The 16200-nt window shown below is 45.2% G+C and overlaps 1 protein-coding gene across 1 annotated transcript; it reads right to left on the bottom strand.

The window, feature by feature from the left end:
• Positions 1-1475: 1475 nt before the first annotated feature.
• NFS1 (NFS1 cysteine desulfurase) lies at positions 1476-16192 on the bottom strand. The gene is made up of 13 exons (XM_066383959.1): positions 16059-16192; positions 15414-15523; positions 14596-14712; positions 13949-14032; positions 10850-11002; positions 9960-10053; positions 8857-8991; positions 5511-5668; positions 4980-5085; positions 4826-4907; positions 3856-3939; positions 3366-3455; positions 1476-2202 (listed from the first exon to the last, which is right to left on the bottom strand). Exons 1-13 carry the CDS (start codon positions 16153-16155, stop codon positions 2139-2141), a joined length of 1374 nt encoding a protein of 457 aa, XP_066240056.1. The 5' UTR covers positions 16156-16192; the 3' UTR covers positions 1476-2138.
• Between the last annotated feature and the right edge of the window lie 8 nt (positions 16193-16200).

Raw genomic sequence — 16200 nt, 5'->3', positions numbered from 1 at the left:
TAACAAAATCAGGGATCAAATTCCCACAATGCCAACAATGTTTTGGGAAGATTTGTGTGGCAGACTTGCCTGGTGCTAGCCCAGTGTGCAAAACCAGCATATTAAAAAATGAGGCCACACTTTTAAACTAAATCTATACTTTATTTAATACACTCTTTGTAGGTATAATATTACAAATAAAACCTATTAAATGCAATGTGGTATCTAGTATTGGATCTGGAATAGAAAAAGGACATTAGCGGGAAAACTGTTGCAATACTAATAAAATCTGATGTTAATATTAATGTACAGATGTTAATTTCTTAGTTTTGACAAATATACCAACAATATTAAATTAGAGGAAGTTGGGTAATGAATATATAACTGCTATCTTTGCAGCCTTTTGCTAAATCTAAAATTATTCAAGCTCTGGCCAGACAACTAAGTTGGTTAGAGCATTGTCTCAACATGCCAAGGTTGTGGGTTGGTTGTGGGTTGGATCCAGGGCTCATACAGGAATCAACCAATGAATGCACAAATAAGTAAAAACAGATAGATGTTTCTCTCTCTTCCTCTCTTCCCCTTTCTCTCTATAAAATCAATAAATTAAAAAATAAAATGATTCAAAAATTTAAAAAGTTATTTAAAAAATACTTCTATAATTTCATCTCTTTCTCCTGCCCATCTACATTAACCATACTTTAGACTAGTCAACTTTCAAACTTTTCTGACCAGCATCCGTATAAGAAATACATTTGCAACTTGTAATATACATGCAACTATATAATTATAAAATGTTTGAAATATGTCTGATATAGTCTAATTCATTTTTCTTTCCTTTATATGTGGAGTATCCACCTACGTTTTCAGACCCACAGATGGAAAAACTCCACTCTAGCTGCACTGGCCTTCTACTGCTTTCTCAAACACACATGCTTTTTCATACCTCAGGCCCTTTGCTTTTGCTGCCCCTTCTCATCACTCACTCAACCCTGGCTCTTTCTTTGACTGGAAATCATGTTTTTGCTTAACCAACACCTTCTCAGAGCTTTTGGAGGATAGCATTTGAGATCTTGCTCCCTGGCGTATATTTTTAGTTTGGCTCAAATAAACTCTTATAAATATTCTAAAAAAAAAATAATAATAAAGCGATTTTGTAGTTCACCCACAATAGTAGGTTCTCCTGTTATTTCCTTTTATCACACTATTTCTTCCATAGCACTCATCATAATCTATAATAGCCTTATTTTTTTTTTACTCATTATTTTCTGTCTCTTCACAAAAATGAGAGCAATGACCTTTATGATCAGGTTAACCGCTGTATCCTCAATACCCACAGCAATATCAGGCTCCCAATAGGCGCTCAAACAACTGTTGGAAGAAGAGATATGCAAGCAGACTGTCATCTATGGAAGTCAAGTGTAGTAGTAGTCTGCTCCACAGTTCCCAAGCACAGCTTGGAATTTTCCCTGGGTCTCATAAAGTCACGAAGTAAATAGAGAAAAGTAATTTTATTTCTCTAATCTACAAATGAACAAATATTTAAAAAGAAACAAATTATTAGAATAATCGGTAGAATCATATAGATATTTCTTAGTTAGGTCAAAAGAAAAGAAGACAAGTACAGAAAGAAAAAAAGTTTTCTAAGAAACTTGTTCAGTCAGTAATAGTCAATATGAAGATGTGGCTGTTGGAAGCCAGAAAAAGATTAAATCATAGTTGATTATGCTTCTATCTGAAGAAATCAGTCTTGCTAGTAGCAATACGTGACAACTCATATGTCCATGTACAGCATCAGGGTCCCTGAATAAAGAGCCTTCTTTCAGTTCTTATGGCTCTCCCCACCAAGGACACAGACATGTCCAGCAGCAATATCATAACAAATGTCCCTCCTGTTTCAGGATGAGATGTCCACTCACCGTAAAAGCAGAGAACTCTCGGAGAGAAATGGGGAGTGTTCCCCACCAAGAAGCTGAGGCCCAGGAAAGATAGTTTCTCTGTGTTTCTGTCTTGGGAGGTGAGCTGATGCTGAAGTCAACTGGACTATACAATTCTGGTTTGAACATGAAACAATAACTGGGTGTAACAAGGTGCCAGGCTGTGCAAGGGTTGGTGAGGCAGGAACAGTCAGGACAGCACCGTGTCAGAGGCCCACTCTTCTAGTGCTGGGTCCACTTGATGCTCTTAAGGTCAATGCCATCCTGCACCATCTCCCAGAGAGGACTGCCAAAGAGAAGAGGTATTGGATGAATAAGGACTTAGAGAGGAAGCAGCCAACATTGGCTCCTTGGCCAAGAATCCTATATTAAAGAGTTTTCCTATACTTAATCTACAAATTGCTGATTTTGTATTGGTATTGCTGCAATGATACCTGACCTGTAGTGGTACAGTGGATAAAGCATCAACCTGGAATGCTGAGGTCACCAGTTCGAATTCCTGGGCTTGCCCAGTCAAGCACATACAAGAAGCAACTACTACACACTGATGCTTCCTGCTCCTTCCACTGGCCTTTCTCTCTCTCTATCCTGTCTCTAAAATCAATAAATAAAATCTTTTAAAAGATTTATCTATTATTGATAAAAAAATTATCAATAATAAAAATTAAAAACATCTGAATTGGCACTGGCCTGTTGGCTCAGTAGTACAGCACCAGCCTGGCATGTGGATGTACTGGGTTCAATTCCCAGTTAAGGCACACAGAAGCAACCATCTGCTTCTCCCGCCCCCCCCACCCCTTTTCTCCTCCAGCATACATGGCTCGATTGGTTCAAGTGCATAGGCGCCAGGCGCAGAGGATGGATTCAAACAGCCTCTGCCTCAGGCGCTAAAAATAACTCAGTTGCAACCATGGCCCCAGATGAGGGTTGTCAGGTGGATCCCAGTAGGGGCATGTGGCAAAAGGGGAGTCTGCACTTCTTTGTATTATATACAGTATGTGTGTGTGTGTGTGTGTGTGTGTGTGTGTGTGTTTATTTATTTATTTAAATTTTTCTACTGATTTGAGAGACAGAGAGAAAAACAACTCATTGTTTTCCTTAATTGTTTCATCTAGCTGTGCACTCACATGCCCTGACCAGGGGTTGAACCCACAACCCTGGGGCACCTGGTCGACACCTCATCCACTGACCCACTCAGCCAAGGCTGTACTTCTTTAGTTTTTTGTTTGTTTGTTTTGTAATTCTTTAGTTTTTAAAATCATTTTTTCATATTCTGAAAAAGAGGAGCTAAGGAGATCCACCTTCTTGCTCTGTGGAACCTCTAAATCCTAAAATCCAAGCATTCTCACTCAAACTTCGGTTTCCAACTGTGTGAACACAGAGCGTGAGGACAAGAGAGGAGCCAGCCCTGCCGTTTCTCCCAAGGGTCTCCGGTACGATGGAGCACACCTCATTTCCCGAAGACGCTTCACGTGGTGGATGCACTTCTCCGCTGTGTAGTCTACTTCCTCCTCTGTCGTGAAACGGCCAATGCCAAACCTGAAAAAGGCCCAGGAGAACAGCTCTGCATTGGAGCCCCGGAACTGAGGCATATTCACTCAGCAACACTCAGCGAGGATCTACTCCACGAAGAACAGAGAGAACTCGGGACTTCCGCTCTAGGTGAGAGTCTCTGTGGTTGGTGGAGCAGCCACATCAGAATCAACTGAGAAGTTTCCTACTCCTCCAGGCCTAGTGAATCAGTCTCTGAGTGTCGGGCTCAGGAAAAGCCACCTTGCACAAATTTCCCAGGTGACAGTCAATGGAGTCTGAGAAACACTTCTCTAGATACTTTCAAGAAGATTAAGATAAAGAAAGCTAGATGGAGGGAGACTACAACAGGAAATGAAATACACAAAAGAGGATGCCTTTCATATATGTCACAGCTCAACTGACCGACCTGATAGAAGAGTGAGCTAAATCTTCATCAGTGCCGATTGCTCGAAGAACGTAAGAGGGTTCCAGGGACGCAGAGGTGCAGGCACTGAGGAGAAAGACATGCAGCCTTGCTCAGTGAATCATCAACATCTATGTTGGGCCCCAAACCCCCAGTCTTGTTCCCATTTCCAAGTCCCTGGAGTCATGCAATGGCGACAAAAGAGACATTCTCATCTGTCAGAGCTACAGGGCCTGATGCTACCTGCACTTTCTGAAATATAAATCTAGCTCCTCTGGCTCATATAGAGAGTAAACTCCGTGAGCAAGGACTCTCCAGAGCATGACACCACATGAGCTGGTCTGACAACAAGAGGCAGCAGAACATGTGCTCACTCCCCTATGACTGAGTACACACCATACTGTACCAGCCTAGATGGCAGCTAAACCCTTGGAGGCCTTTAAAGCATACTTCAATTCTGGAGGCCTATAACAGAACCGCTAATATAATGCTAGAACAGACACATGCATATCCTGGGACCACAAAAAGCACAATGTTCTACCCAGGAAGCCCTCCCAGTGTGGCAAACTTCAGCCTGTGCCTAGCTAGCTAAAATAATAGATGCTTACAAAACGAACTTTACTCTTAACCAAGAGCTCTTGTGCCTATCGTCTCTACATTGAAGCTTAATAATCTGTTACAAAAAAGACAGTAAGAATAATAGCCCTCGCTGGGTAGCTCAGTTCGTTGGAGCATCATCCTGATACGCCAAGGTTGCGGGATGAATCCCTGGTCAGGGCACATCCAAGGATCAAATAATAAACGCAAAAATAAGTGGAACAACAAATCTATATTTCTCTCAACCTCTCTCCCTCCTCTCTCTAAAATCAATAAATAAAAACATAAAAATGGAAAAAAATAATAATCTGTCATAACATTTAGAAGCCAGGCTAATCGGTCCTGTCACAGTCTGTGTCTATCTGGTCCAACTTACCTCCCCGAAGACAAGGCAACATCCTTGAGTGCCATCAGGAGACTCTCCCCTTCCACGTAGGCAAAGGAGAGGTTGACACAGCCTGGAAGAAAGAATCACCATGAGAGGAGTCTCAGGCTCTGCCTGAATGGGAATGGAGAAGGCATGTCCATACCTGGGTAATGGTACTCTGGGTCGCCATTCATCACCACATCTGGAAGGTTCTGCATTATCTTCTGTGTCAGCCGCTCTGCTAACTTTGAAATTCGCTTGTGGTCATACTGAGGATCAGGCAAGGGAGAAATAAGTATATAACCATCAACAGCACAGAAACACACAGGACAAGGAGCTCTTCTCCTGCGCCCAGAAGTGACTGTGCACCAGGACAGACCCACATATTGTCCTGTGTTACGCATAGAAACAACTGCATCCTCAGCACTGAGCACAGCACCTGGTATGCAAAGGTGCTAAATAAATAGCTAGACTCCTGTATCCAATAACACAGAAATAAATAAGCTGATAACTCCTGAAAGGGCCTGGATTTTGGAGTCTATAATACCTCCCTCCAGAATAAGATGTCAGCAGCACGGGGACAAGGACAGTTTTCTCAAACCTCCTCTTCTAGCAGTGCTCATAGTCATGCTGAGAAACCTCTAACAATACCCAGCAGAGGGGAAGAAGTGAGAGGGAACCGCTCTTTCCATACCTCCATCTCTTGCTGAGCCACTTCGCAGGCAGCCCCCAGCCCCACCACCAAGGGCGTGGGCACTGTCCCAGACCGCATACCCCGCTCCTGCCCCCCTCCACTCTGCAGGGTCTCCACACGCACACGGGGCCGGCGGCGGATGTAGATGGCACCAACCCCTGGGGAACAAAGTTTGTTACAGAGAGAGAAAAAGAAAAACGCAGATAACATAAAATACTACTTTCCAAAAGGGTCAAAATATTCTTTCAACTTTTCTGTAAGCCTGAAATTTTTCAAAATAAAAAGTTGAAGGAAAAGAAGAAATAGCAATAAAGTGTAATACTTATCAAAATTATTTAACATCCGGAGGGTAACTACCAGAAGTAATAAAAACTTGTTTTAAGTTTAAAGTAGCACCTTATCTATGTATAAAAAGACATCATGTGCCTGACCAGGCGGTGGTGCAGTGGATAAAGTGTCGGACTGGGATGCGGAGGACCCAGGTTCAAGACCCCAAGGTCGCCAGCTTGAGCGTGGGCTCATCTGGTTTGAGCAAAGCTCACCAGCTTGGACCCAAGGTCACTGGCTTGAGTAAGGGGTTACTCAGTCTGCTGAAGGCCCACGGTCAAGGCACATATGAGAAAGCAATCAATGAACAACTAAGGTGTCACAACGAGAAACCGATAATTGATGCTTCTCATCTCTCTCCGTTCCTGTCTGTCCCTATCTCTCTCTTTCTCTGTCTCTGTAAAAAAAAAAAAAAAAAAAGACATCATGTACTGCATTATTAACAATAGCGAAAAAATTGGAAACAACTTAGATGTCGATCATCAGGGAAATGAGCAAATAAATTATGACACATGCTTTGCATTTAATAAAATACAAAGCAGGTATATAAAAGCATGAGGAAGCTCCTTCTGTATCGCCACTGTAAAACCTCTAAGATATGCTGTTAGAGAACTGGTGAAATATTAATAAAGTCCGTATATGTCAAGGAAAAAACAGCAGGGGATACACAAGCCCACAAAATCTTCCTCTAGGCTAAAGCAAAACACAGGGTAATGAAGAACTCAAAGAATATTTCTCTGCATGTCATAGGGGGCAGACAACAGAGCTGGGCTTAACCCCTGTTCCTCAACCAAATTAACATCTTCATGCATTCTAGGGATTTTCTAAAAACAGAAAAATAGTCTGCTGCATAGTGACCACCAGGACCTTCAAACAGGCAAGTGTTCTTGGCTACTGCTAAATGACACCGGCAGCGCGCTCTCCCTCTGGGGAGCACACCCGTGCTCTCCAGTCCTCTGCTCCAGGTGTGTTAGCTTCGCCTTTCTCCCTCCTGAGCTCCAACGGCCCTTCTTTGGTTTCGAGTGTTTCCTGAGCCTGTGCAGCCCAGCTGGCTCACTTCTACCTCAATAACTTTCTTTTTTTTTTTTAATTTAATTTATTTATTTAGCCTGACCAGGTGGTGGTGCAGTGGATAGAGCGTCGGACTGGGAGGCGGAAGGACCCAGATTGGAGACCCTGAGGTCGCCAGCTTGAGCGCGGGCTCATCTGGTTTGAGCAAAAGCCCACCAGCTTGAACCCAAGGTCGCTGGCTCCAGCAAGGGGTTACTCAGTCTGCTGAAGGCCCATGGTCAAGGCACATATGAGAAAGCAATCAATGAACAACTAAGAAGTCGCAACACGCAACGAGAAACTGATGATTGATGCTTCTCATCTCTCTCCGTTCCTGTCTGTCTGTCCCTGTCTATCTCTGCCTCTGTAAAAAATTAAAAAAAAAAAATAAAATAAAATAAAATAAAAAAAAGCAGTCTTATTAGTTCCCGGGCTTGGGTCCCATGGCTGCTCTTTAATTTATTTATTTATTCATTTTTAGAGAGGAGAGAGAGGGAGAGAGAGGAGAGAGAGACAGAGAGAGAGAAGGGGGAGGACCTGGAAGCATCAACTCCCATATGTGCCTTGACCAGGCAAGCCCAGGGTTTTGAACCGGCGACCTCAGCATTTCCAGGTCGACGCTTTATCCACTGAGCCACCACAGGTCAGGCCTCAATAACTTTCTAAAGAAACTTCTTTATTATATGCAGCTTAAGTGTCTGTTTGTCGCCGATAGCTTATTGGTTGCTTGCGTAACTGTACTAGCCAATGGGGTGAAGTTGCCACAGCATTCAAATAGTCCCGCCTTCTGGCATGCCACCTCACAAATTGAGGTTAAAGATTGGAGCAATTATTATGCTGTTAAGAAATCTTAACACCAGAAGGGGTCTTTGCAATGGTACAAGACTAGAGGTTCTCCAATTGAAAAATAATGTCATAATAGCTAAGTCTTTGACTGGCTCCTCTAAAGGTGAAATACATGTCATTCCAAGAATTGATTTGGCTCCATCTCAAACAGAGTTGCCATTTCAATTGAGACGTAGACAATTTCCTGTAAAACTTGACTTTGCTATGACCATCAATAAATCTCAGGGCCAAACACTTAAGCGTGTTGGCATTTTTTTACCTGAGCCTGCATTTGGACATGGTCAACTTTATGTTGCCTGTTCAAGAGTTCGTGAAAGAACGGACGTGCCTGACCTGTAGTGGCGCAGTGGATAAAGCGTCGACCTGGAAATGCTGAGGTCGCCAGTTCGAAACCCTGGGCTTGCCTGGTCAAGGCACATATGGGAGTTGATGCTTCCAGCTCCTCCCCCTTCTCTCTCTGTCTCTCTCTCCTCTCTCTCCCTCTCTCTCCCTCTCTCTCTCCTCTCTAAAAATAAATTAAATTAAATTAAAAAAAAAAAAAACTCCTTAAAAAAAAAAAAAAAAAGAAAGAACGGACGTAAAATTAAAAATAATTGATGGTCCTCTGCAAGGCGAGCTTAAAAATGATGGAAAGATCTACACAAAAAATGTTGTGTACAAAGAGATCTTTGACATGTGAATTAACATTTTATTATTTAAATCACTTTTATTTATTGAGCTAGCGGTGGCTCTTAAGAAATGTACCACCAGTGGTTTCCTTCATTGCACTCTTCTTTAAGCAATTAAGCAAGTAGAAGGGGGAAACCCCGTGGGGCAGTAAGCAAAGGGGCGTCCTCGCCGCCTGCCCTGGGTAATTCAGTTTGAATTAGCAGACACCTTTGCACAAATCATTTTAATTACAATTTATAATATCTAGAACAGCGGTCATTTCGTATGACCGCCGGGCTTTCTAGTTGTCTTATAATTTGAAAAAAATAAATAAATGACACTTGCATTCTGCAAGGCACTCTGAATTTATAACTTCTTCTGAGAGCAACGGTAGTCCAAAATGAGTCCAAGGAACACCTGTCAAAGGATTTACAGGGAGGTACAGAATGGAGGAACTCTAGGAGGGGCTGGTTACCTTTGGGACCATAGATTTTGTGACCACTGATGCTCATGAGATCAATTTTCATTTCATTGACGTCAAGTGGGATTTTTCCAACAGCCTGGGCTGCATCGGTATGGAAATATACCTTTCTAGAATTGCAAATCTGCCCTGAAAAAAAACAACAGGAGGGAAGAATCATAGCACAATGTTAGGAAGTCACTCCAGCAGTGGTTCATGAGGTACCATGAGTTCTAAAGCAAAACTGCATCTGGCAGTAGCTTCTAACCTTATAATAAATCATCTCTCTCTCTCTCTCTCTCTCTCTCTCTCTCTCTCTCTTTCACCTTAACACTAGTCTTTCACTATATCAGGTTAACTTACATATCCTTTTTGATTTAAAAGAGGCAAAGATTAACAGGTGAATTTGCTAATGTGACTAAGAGGTTACAGGGTGCGTCTCTGGCTCAAGGAGAGCAGAATAAAGAGATGTTCAAAAGTGAAAAAGGTCAAAGAGAAAAAGAAAAAAGAGTAGACGGTTTTTGTTTGTTTCTTTACTGCACCAACTGCAGTAAAAGCAATCATAAAAGGTACTAGACCCAGGCCCTGGCCAGTTGGCTCAGCGGTAGAGCGTCGGCCTGGCGTGCGGGGGACCCGGGTTTGATTCCCGGCCAGGGCACATAGGAGAAGCACCCATTTGCTTCTTCACACCCCCCCTCCTTCCTCTCTGTCTCTCTCTTCCCCTCCCGCAGCCAAGGCTCCATTGGAGCAAAGATGGCCTGGGCATTGGGGATGGCTCTTGGCCTCTGCCCCAGGCACTAGAGTGGCTCTGGTCGCAGCAGAGCGAGGCCCTGGAGGGGCAGAGCGTCACCCCTGGTGGGCGTCCCGGGTGGATCCCGGTCGGGTGCATGCGGGAGTCTGTCTGACCGTCTCTCCCCATTTCCAGCTTCAGAAAAATACAAAAAAAAAAAAAAAAAAGGTACTAGACCTGGAATTAAATACTGGCTGTGCCATTTACGCTGTCTCTTTACCCAGATTTCCTTCCCGCTCTCCGGAAAGTGTTACAGCTCCCAGTCCACTCCTGCTGCTCAGATAAACCCCAGTGGTGGCAAGCATCAGGGCGCACCCATGACACTCACCTATTTCTGCAACGGGCTGCTTCACTCCAATCTCATTGTTCACAGTCATGACTGAGACCAGGCTGGTATCCGGCTGGATGGCAGCCTCTAGCTCCTAAGAACATCACAAGTAAGGAGAGCACATAGCACCACCAAGTCCTCCCTAACTGAGAATGTAGGCAAGCTTAGTCTTGAAAAGGAGCCTGTTAATGCACCTTTGAAGTTCCAGAGTAATCCTCTTTTCCACACCCCTCGGGTGTAACGACCCTCAAAGGAGCACATAGATTTCCCTGCCTTGTTTTCTCCCAGCTACATGTAATCTTCCTTACGTTCCCTCCTTAATTCCAAATGTACATGGCAGGGCTGTGTCTATAAACCGTCTCTTAAGATTTGTCTAGATACAAACGATGTGTTGTAGAATTGTGCACCTGAAACCTGTATAATTTTTTTAACCACTGTAACCCCAATATATTCAATTAAGAAAAAAAAAGATTTACCTAGGAATGCTAACAGCCAAAATCTGGTCAGCAAGATGCTTGGATTCACTACCTCAAATGGACACATAAGAATACGGGGCAAAAAAAGGAAATATTCTTCTAAAACACTGCACCTCCTCTTTAGAGTGATGAGAGACATCGGTGTAGCGGAGGAGGAGGCCAAAGCTTTGCCAAGGGATGCCACACATGCCCAGTGGTTCCCACACAAACCAGGAAGCACCAACAAAGCCGAGAAATATATCCTCTAGAGAAAACAAAGATGGTACACACTCAAGGGGAACATATCTCTAAGCCCCACTCTCATCATTAGATCTAATCCTTCAAGCTTGAGGTGTTCCTGAAGAGAGAGATTTTTATCAGCGGAAGCTATGATGCTCCTCTAATATTTCCCCTCCTGCCAAGAGCCACTCCAACCTTCAGGTCAATGATCCCACTCTTCTTCACCGGGAGGTAGGTGACCCGAAAGCCTTCAGCTTCCAGTGAACGGCAAGAGTCCAACACACACTTGTGGTCTGTCTGGGTAGTGATCAAGTGCTTTTTCCGTGACCTATAAAACCTGGCCACCCCCTTAAGTTGGTGGTGGTGGAAGGAAAGAGAATATACTCAGAGACAGAAATGACTTTAATCCCATTTGTGTAGGGAAAGTGGGCAAGGGTGGTATGCTTCAACATCAATTCTCTGACACCACCTGGGTGTCCTACAAATCAATTTAATTCTGATATATATTTTTAAAATTAATTTATTTATTTGTTACAGAGAGAGGGATAGATAGGGACAGACAGACAGGAACGGAGAGAGATGAGAAGCATTAATCATCAGTTTTTCGTTGGGACTCCTTAGTTGTTCATTGATTGCTTTCTCATATGTATATGTGCCTTGACAACGGGCCTTCAGCAGACTGAGTAGCCCCTTGCTTGAGCCAGCAACAAGCTGGTGAGCTTTTTTTTTTTGCTCAAGCCAGATGAGCCTGCGCTCAAGCTGGTGACCTCGGGGTCTCAAACCTGGGTCCTTCCGCATCCCAGTCCAACGCTCTATCTACTGTGCCACCGCCTGGTCAGGCATATCAATTTAATTCTGATATTAACTACCCACACTTAGTGTAAATCCCACAGGTTAAGGGGCTCAGTCACAAAAGACTGCTCCCACATCAAATGCCAGCCCCAAGTCCTGGTGTTACAACCTCTCACTCACACTCTACCCAGCTGGCTACAAAGTCAGGGCTGCCCACAGCCCTTTAAAGTTCAATAATTCACTACAGTGACTCACAGAACTCAGTGAAAGTGCTGTACTTATGCTAAGGGCTTTATTATAAAGGATATAACTCAGGAACAGCCAAATGGAAAAGATGGTAGTGTGAGGTTGGGAGTGAGAAGAGGCGCAGAGCTTCCACGCTCTCTCGTCAAATCTAGGCACGCTGCCTTCTCAGCAGACCCATGAGCTCACCAGACTGGAAGCTCCTGCAAGCTTCCCTGTTCTGAGTTTTTACGGGGGTTTCTTACACAGGCGTGACTGATTAAAACTATGTCCACAGAATGGCCCTGGCCGGTTGGCTCAGTGGTAGAGCGTCGGCCTAGCATGCGGGGGACCCGGGTTCGATTCCCGGCCAGGGCACATAGGAGAAGCGCCCATCTGCTTCTCCACCCTCCCCCCCTCTCCTTCCTCTCTGTCTCTCTCTTCCCCTCCCGCAGCCGAGGCTCCATTGGAGCAAAGATGGCCCAGGCGCTGGGGATGGCTCCTTGGCCTCAGCCCCAGGCGCTAGAGTGGCTCTGGTCGCGGCAAAGCGACGCTCCGGAGGGGCAGAGCGTCGCCCCTGGTGGGCGTGCCGGGTGGATCCCGGTCGGGTGCATGCGGGAGTCTGTCTGACTGTCTCTCTCCGTTTCCAGCTTCAGAAAAAAATAAAAATAAAAATAAAATAAAATAAAACCTTGGCCACAGAACTAGACTCAATCTCCATCCCCATTTTCCTGTAGAGCTGGAAGTTCCAACCCTCTGATTACATGCTTGATCTTTCTGGAGTGGCCAGCCTGTCCTTTGAAACTAAGGGCCTACCATGAATCACCTCATTAACATAAACTCAGATATGGTCCAAAGGGGCTTGTTTTGAATAAAAAATAATCTATCGTTCAGGAAACTCCAGAGTTTTTAAAGCTCTGTACTAGGAACAGAGAACAAAGACCAAATCTATTCATAGGTAGAAAATAGGGAACATGCCTATCCTTACACCCCAAGCAAAGGCCTCTCTCTTTTATTTCTATTTAAATAGCAAAATAGCCTGACCAGGTGGTGGCGCAGTGGATAGAGCGTCGGACTGGGATGCAGAGGACCCAGGTTCAAGACCCCGAGGTCGCCAGATTGAGCGCGGGCTCATCTGGTTTGAGCAAAGCTCATAAGCTTGGACCCAAGGTCGCTGGCTCAAGCAAGGGGTTACTCGGTCAGCTGTAGTCCCATGGTCAAGGCACATATGAGAAAGCAATCAATGAACAACTAAGGTGTTGCAACGTGCAATGAAAAACTAATGATTGATGCTTCTCATCTCTCTCCATTCCTGTCTGTCTGACCCTGTCTATCCCTCTCTCTGGCTCTCTGTCTCTGTAAATAGCAAAATATGCAAATATGCTGACACTGATACCCAAAGCTGACAGTGCAGAAGTGAAACCTATACCTTTATTCCGTGCTGATGGCAGTATTTATAATATAACTCTTCAGAGAATTATGTAGAAAGATGTCTAAAAAGCTGTATTCATATTCTTTGTTTTTATTATTTTATTTTTATTATTATTTTTTTTTTGCATTTTTCTGAAGCTGGAAATAGGGAGAGAGTCAGACAGACTCCCGCATGCGCCCAACCGGGATCCACCCGGCACGCCCACCATGGGGCGAAGCTCTGCCCACCAGGGGGCGATGCTCTGCCCATCCTGGGCGTCGCCATGTTACGACCAGCGCCGTCTAGCGCCTGAGGCAGAGGCCACAGAGCCATCCCCAGCGCCCGGGCCATCTTTGCTCCAATGGAGCCTTGGCTGCGGGAGGGGAAGAGAGAGACAGAGAGGAAGGCGTGGTGGAGGGGTGGAGAAGCAAATGGGTGCTTCTCCTGTGTGCCCTGGCCGGGAATTGAACCCGGGTCCTCCGCACGCTAGGCCGACGCTCTACCGCTGAGCCAACCGGCCAGGGCCTGTTTTTATTATTTTAGAGAGAGAGAGATGAGGGGAGGGGACAGACAGGAAGGGAAAGAGATAAGAAGCAGAATCAACTCATAGTTGCGACACCTTATTTGTTCATTGATTGCTTTCTCATACGTGCCTTGATCAGGGAGACTCCAACCGAGCCAGAGACCCCTTGCTTAAGCCAGTGACCTTAGGGTCATGTCTATGATCCCACGTTCAAGCCTGTAATCCCGCACTCAAGTTGGTGAGCATGTGCTCAAGCAGGCGACCTTGGGTTTTTAACCTGGGACAGCAGCGTCCCAGGCCAACACTCTATCCACTGCACCAGAGCCTGGTCAGGCCCTTCTCTTACCTTGATTGCTATGTTATTAGATTCAGTAGCGCCACTGGTGAAAATGATCTCACGGGGATCAGCTCCAATGAGAGATGCTACTTGCTGCAAGCCAAGAAATAGAGATAACTAACATCAGTTTCCCAGGAAAGTACTTGGCTACAGGACACAAACTAGGACAAAGCTCTGGCTCAAGATGAGTTCCACTGCATTCTATCAACAGCCCAAGAGGAAGCTTTGCACCTACTAGGGTCAGACAAGGATAAATTCAGTTACAACCCAGATCCCAGGCTCTTTTCCAGCCCAATACAAAATAATAATAATATTGGTGTTGTTAAGAAAGCACTACTGAGCTTTTATTATATACAGACATTGGGTTAATAAACACATCACTAGCGTTGTCTTATTTAATTCACCTAATAACCCTAGGGAGTAGGAACTATTAGAACCTCATTTGCAATGTGAGGAAACTAAGGCTTAGAGAGAAATCAGATAACTTGTCAAAGGTCATTTAGCCTTCAGAGGGAACCCAAGGCCTGCTTTTTGAATCTCTTTCTGAAAGAACTCCAAACCATTTCTATCCCCACCCATTCCTACCGAGAAGAAAATGTCTCCCACAGGCGACTAAATCCCTGACATCAGTACCTCCTAGACTCCTCTATACTAACCTGGCGAGCATGTTCCATGGCTGCCTCACTCTCCCAGCCATAAGCATGTGTCCGGGAGTGTGGGTTCCCATAGTAGTTGACTAGGTAAGGGAGCATGGCATCGAGCACCCGAGGGTCCTGAGCACAACAGAACAGATTAGTCTTCTTGAGTCCATAGTTAATTCTGGCCCCCTTCCATCCCTTCAGAGCTGCCTCAAAGCACTCCCAACCCCCAGACACTGCCCAGATTTGGCCTCAAACATTGTTCCAACCCCTCAGGTACAAGCCAAATAACCTACTATACTCCCACTCACAATCCATCCTAAATCAAGCTATTCTATCATCTCCCAGGGGTACCTACAAACATTGTCTTGTCTTGACAGCCATTTCTGCAGCTGTTTCCAATCCTACCAGAAAATGTGATGTACAAGGGGCCAGACATGACAGAATCCATATGTTGGTGAAATCTTGCATTCATATTCAAGCGCTTATCATTTGCCAACCTGCTAAGAACTGTTTTATGTCTTTAAGCCCTTTACTATTTGCCCAAATTCACACAGTTACTAATCAATTAGCAATCCTGCTAATTCCAAAGCCCACACTTTTAACTACTATTACAGTGCCTGCACTCAAGTGATTTGGCCAAGATCAACCACTTATAAGTAGCTGACCCATTTCTAGGCAACTTAAGCTTCCTAACTTCTGGTTCACTGCTGTTCCTAGAACACCCTGATGAGTGGTTCTTAGTTCTACAAAGATCCAGCTATTTCTGTACATTGTCACTTCTACAATATAAGTCCTATAAACAGCACTGGGAAAAGCTGCCTCTCCATCCTTACCAGAGGAGTCGTAGCTTGCACATCCATATACAGAGGTCGCAGCCCTGACTCCACCTCCGGGGCACTGGCTGTAGCTGAGGGAATAGCAGACTGGGGAGCATGGTCTGCAACTGACAGAAATACAGAACGGACGGCCAAGTGAGAAAGGATGCAACCAAGGCTACAGGGTATCCAAAACAGCAGAAGGTAAAACCCGGATGGAGGTGAGATAAATTTAAGAAATGCCGGGGCTGATTCTTAATGAAAAAGGAAGGTAAACATCAAAGGATCTGAGCAAACTGTAAAAGGGGCAGAGAAAGGGTTCTTGGAGGGAAACGTGGGGACATTATTCAAATTGCGGCGTTGGGAGTAGGAAGGGCCCTGAAAGGACAGTCATTTAAAAGGAATGTGGCGACATAGTACGTAAGATCTTCAAAGGTCATATGCTGGATGACTAGCATCTCTAAAAGTTGGCCAGTATGAAGGCCGAGCCTCAAAGGCTCTAAGGACCTACGGGATAGACCCTGAGGCGGGACGCGGCGAAGTCACTAAGAAAGCGGGCCTGAGACAAGGGCTGCAGCCAAAGGGCAGGGGCAGAGGGTCTGGGGAGGGTGCGTTGCGGAGCAGAGAAGGTCCGCGCCTCCCGAAAGGATACCCGGAGCGTACCGCGCAGGCGCAGACCCCGTGTACTCCGCTCGGCCCTCGGCCCAGGAGCGCCGGGGACGGCCGCAGCCACCCGCCTGCAAGCTGTTCGCAGGAGCATGGTCCCGATGGCACAGCCCCTCTCTGCGCGCCACAGCCGGCCTTA

This window comes from Saccopteryx leptura, chromosome 5 (assembly GCF_036850995.1).
Source record: "Saccopteryx leptura isolate mSacLep1 chromosome 5, mSacLep1_pri_phased_curated, whole genome shotgun sequence".
NCBI lineage: Eukaryota > Metazoa > Chordata > Mammalia > Chiroptera > Emballonuridae > Saccopteryx > Saccopteryx leptura.
This window is presented reverse-complemented; position numbering and strand designations above follow the sequence as displayed.